The sequence below is a fragment of the Coptis chinensis genome, chromosome 3, assembly GCF_015680905.1.
Source record: "Coptis chinensis isolate HL-2020 chromosome 3, ASM1568090v1, whole genome shotgun sequence".
Classification (NCBI taxonomy): Eukaryota; Viridiplantae; Streptophyta; class Magnoliopsida; order Ranunculales; family Ranunculaceae; genus Coptis; species Coptis chinensis.
In genome coordinates, this window is record NC_141458.1 from 12,654,228 (window position 1) to 12,658,929 (window position 4,702).

The following is a 4,702-nucleotide window of genomic DNA, read 5'->3' on the forward strand; positions in this document are numbered from 1 at the left end:
ATTCCTTGTCACATGATGTGTCTTCACCATCACCATTGCATACCTAGAAGTTAGATGTAGTCCTTTCTTCCTCACTTCTGCTTGTGTAGCTTGACAGTTATGGACTAGTAAAACTAACTCGAGTGCAATATTATCCTTAAAACTAACTCACCCATATATGCAAGAAATGAGGCTCAGTCCCTTGGTTCTAACTCGGTTGAGTATAAACTCCCTCTCATCGACCCATATCACATAACCTCTCTATTATTTAATTAGGTCTTGTTAAATAACCTCCATGTTTTCCAAAAAAGAGATAAAATATGGTCTGTTTTTATTTTATTTCCTTTTTTATCATTTTGGGATTGAAAATTTCCCGACTATATGTAAATGTATTTTTATATTTCCCATATATATATAGTCATTGGAGCGAGAAAAACTTAAATTTATATAGTAACTTTTGGGATTGAAAATTTCTCCCGACACCTGACATAATATATGTAAATGTATTTTTACATAGTTATATATGTGTAAAACTATATTTATATAGTCATTGGAACTATGAAAACTTAAATTTACATAGTAACTTTTGGAATTGAAAATTTTTCCGACACCTGACAAAATATATGTAAATGTATTTTTATATAGTCATATATATGTAAAACTATATTTACATAGTCACTGGAGTTATGAAAAATTATATTTACATAGTAACTTGATCTATGTAAATTTAAATTTACACAGTAATTTGACCTATGAGAAATTAAATTTTCATAGAGAAAACAGGTCGATCATAACTTATGCAAAATTATTTGAAATGAACAACAACCCAAAAAGATTTCATTTTTTGAATTGAAAAATTTTTGACTTTCATATTCAAATTATTCAAAGAGATTTCATCTTTGAATTGAAAAAGTAGACAATTCTCAGATCCGGTTTTGAGTGGAAGAAACAAAATTTCCAAATCTTGATATTGTTTCTCAAATCTAATTTGTTTGGTTGGAAAATAACAAATTTCAAGAGAAATTGATTGAGAGAAAGAAAAGAAAAATTTCGTATTTGAAAAAAATGAAAGAATGAGAGAAAGTGAGAAATGAAGAATTTGGTTGTTTTGTCATCTTATCTTCTATGTTAATTTGGTTTTGCGGATATCTAGGGTTTAAAAAAGAGGATCTTGGCGAAAGAAAGAGATGAAATCTAGGGTTTTATGTGTGGGGAATTTTTAGTCAAATATTTTAGAAAAATAGAATTTTATGTTGTTAAACCCAAAATCTGCAATATGTTTGGATTTGTTTCCATAATGTTTTGTTTCCTTCCTTTTTCCACTGTTTGTTATCACAACACTTATATAATATGAATTGTTCAACTTCTTTTGTTAACTTGCTATTCAGTTTGGGGCCATAAGCACAAATGATGTATGACTGCTTTCAATAATCACCAAACTATCGCAAGACTTGTACGAGGAGGTTTTCATGGACTACATTGAAATGTTGGCTCCTTTTTGGACGGTGTCTCCTACACTCATGGTGTTGCTCCAGGTATGGTTAATCTTAATTAGTTTGTAATTTTAGATAGATTTCTAGTGAAATAAATTCGTACTAACAAGGTATATACTATTCTTAGTAAAAGATCATATATAGATATTTTTATCTTTTCTCATAACTTGTCTTTGCTTATGTAGGGTTTTGATCAAATTAATAGTTTTAACTCCAATCTTTATTTGGATTCCATGTTATGGGCAAAGGCAAGTGTGGGGCAACAGGAAGGTATAGAAAATAAGGTGCGGTAACTTATGTGTGTAAATTTGGGGTGATTTTGGACACACCCATAAAAATGATCCCGTACCCCAACTTTAAAATAAATAAATAAAATTATTTTAGACATATATATTTAAGTTCCTAAATTGATGTTTATTTCTTAGGGCGTACCCAAGACAAAACAAGTTATTTACTTATTCTTATTTCTTTCAAAAAAAAAAAAAAAAAAATGTTCTTGAATTCTTCTCCAATAATTTACCTCACACTCTAAGTCTTTGCTAACATTTTTCTCACCAATAAACACGAGCATGAATCAACTATACCAAAGTAATGAGGATGAAAAAAAAAAAAAAAATCAAATTAAAATTGAAGAAAACAAAAATCAAATTTTGACAAATGGGAGAACTCAGAAAATTATTATACTTTGGATTACTACAATAGACAAGTACAAATACCCACATTTTTTGTCCAACCTAAGTCTCAATCAACAACTAATGATTTTGAATTCTGAAGTGCAAGATTACAAGATCATGTTATTGTTATTGTTATTGTTGTTGTTGTTTTTTGTTTTTTTTGTTTTTTTTTGCCCTTATTGAAAATACCCTAAATAAATTTGGGAGATATTATTGGATTGAGGCGGTTAGTGGGTTATGACAAAAAAAGTAGTTAGTTATGGGGTATGGGAGTGGTTTTATGGGTGTGTCCAAGATCACCATAAATTTGTGTATCTTGTAGAAATATGTGTAAATTCGTAATTTTTAGAAGTTGGGTTAAAAAAAACTTACTCTGCTCTTATTTTAAAAGCGAGCATATCTTCTAGAGGTTTTGAGGAAGAGGTATTCTATAGGAGTTCAAAATAAGATTTCACTTGACTTTGTTATATTACAAATATGTGACATATTGGGGGGGGGGGTCCAAAGAAATCTTCCAGATGGTGTGGATTGTGCTCGTAGGGTGGCGTCTGTTGTTGATTCTGCAGTGAGGATGCCGATGCCACAGGTAATTATGCTATCTAATGTTTACTTTTAAAATTTTGTTAACACATTATGCTTACTCAATGCTTTATGGCAGATCCCTATATTTGCTATTCCAAGTACCATATGGGGCAATGTTTATGTACTCAAGTAGGGTGTTTGTATGTTTTCTTTGCATCTGTTCTAGTAGTTTTACCTTTTATCCTTTTATTCCTAATGTTTAGATTTGTCTTGCAGGACTTATTTTCTGAGTTGGAATTTGTATGTTTTATTTGTCTCTACATGCTTGCCAATCGCTTTGCACCTAATCCGGTTGTCTGTTCATGGAATAACAACTGAGAAGCGTGAGCTTCTTGATCATATCGCATGTCAAAAATTTAGCTTAAGAGAGTTGGTTTCAAACGCATAATATTTTTAATTTTAACCAATTTCTTGATAGTAGGTGGTATACATCTAACCACTGCAATAGTGGATTTGTTTAGAGGTGTTTAGACTCTTACTGTGTTTGAAGTGTTTTTGAGTGCCTTCAGCCTTGTGGCTGAAGCTGGGCACTCAAATACTAAATTGGTAAATATGATCAAGTTAGGTGCATTTATCTTATTGAAATTGATGGGAGCGTATAGACTTTTTGGATCTATCAGAGCAAGAGGTTAGATATTGTTTTTAAGAAAATTAAGTTTGTCCTTTCTAGATATTTTTATTTATTAACATTTTACTAATTATTTTGTTGGTGTTGTTGTTTTGCAGAGTAGAAGAAAATCGTCAATTCTGTTGGATAAGAGCACCTCAACCGAGTATACCACTTGGCTTGATGGTGCTCTCCAACTGTAATGCGACTGGAAAAAGATCTCGTTTCTCCATTTCAAATACTATATGGGTAATCACAAACGCAATTAGGATTCCCCCACTACATCTGTTCTTCTGCAACTCTTTGTGCGTAAAGTTGTTGTTGTCATCTAATATTCTCTTGATGACAAAATTCACAATCTTGAAGTGCTTTAGAATATTTTCTATGAGCAGTTTGTAATCGAAACAACTTGCAAGAACAATCAGAATAGTCTTGTTGATACCATAAACAATCATAGTAATCATGATGAGGAAAGGCAACCATGGAGGTTGGGCTGCAGTCATCAGGGACGAACTTGGGACTGTTATCGCCACAGCTAATAGAAAAGCAATACACAAGTCAATAGACTTAATAGAGCTAGAGGGCCTGGCCCATGGGCTCAAGTTAGCAGTTCAGAAAGGCTTAAGGAGAATTAGCGCACAAACAGACTCAACCACAGTGGTCACATACTTAAGGAGGAGAGAACAGCAACCATGGCGGGCAAAGCATCTGATGGACGAACTACAAGAGCTGATAGGGAAATTAGATGTTTTTTCAGTTTGCCATGTATATAGAGAGTCAAATAGACTAGCTGATGCACTAGCAGCTACTATTCCTACAGTTAGTTACATAGAAATAGTGCCCAGTTCTTTTTCTGATGATGTAAAAAAGATTATTTATGAAGATGCCACGGGCAAACAGTATGTAAGAATTGAATGTAACCAAGACATATGATTATTTTCTAATAAAATAGGGGTAAGGGACCTCTCAAAAACCATGCTTGTCTTTCAAAAAAAAAAATAGGAGATTTATAATACTCAAAATCAATATCTCAAAGATCATATCGTTTTGTGGCTCACATATTTTTGTTTCAATAGCACAAATTTGAGCACGAAGTTGTTGTGGATTTAACTAAGAAATTTTCATACATTTTTTTTTCTTTCAAAACTCATAATTTTGTTTAAACCTGACATGCTGGACGAAAATTGAAGTATCTCTTTCTAGAAATTCCAAACGAGACACCATCAGTTGCGTTGGAAAGTAGATTTGATAAGCTTCGTAATGATATATCGCATGTAATCTAAATCTTAGTATTGCGATTTGTAGAAGCTCAGCAAGATGACGTCTTTTCTAGTCTATTTTTCAGTATTTTTTTTTGGGTGGTGATG

The 4,702-nt window shown here is 32.2% G+C and overlaps 1 protein-coding gene across 1 annotated transcript; it reads left to right on the forward strand.

Moving 5' to 3' along the window:
* The first annotated feature begins 3,797 nt into the window (after positions 1 to 3,797).
* LOC147508003 (uncharacterized) lies at positions 3,798 to 4,268 on the forward strand. The gene has a single exon (XM_086596661.1). It carries the CDS (start codon positions 3,798 to 3,800, stop codon positions 4,266 to 4,268), a length of 471 nt encoding a protein of 156 aa, XP_086452787.1.
* The last annotated feature ends 434 nt before the right edge of the window (positions 4,269 to 4,702 follow it).

Excerpts from the sequence above, each read along its gene's own strand:
- LOC147508003 (XM_086596661.1), top strand. The coding sequence starts at position 3,798 with ATGATGAGGAAAGGCAACCATGGAGGTTGGGCTGCAGTCATCAGGGAC.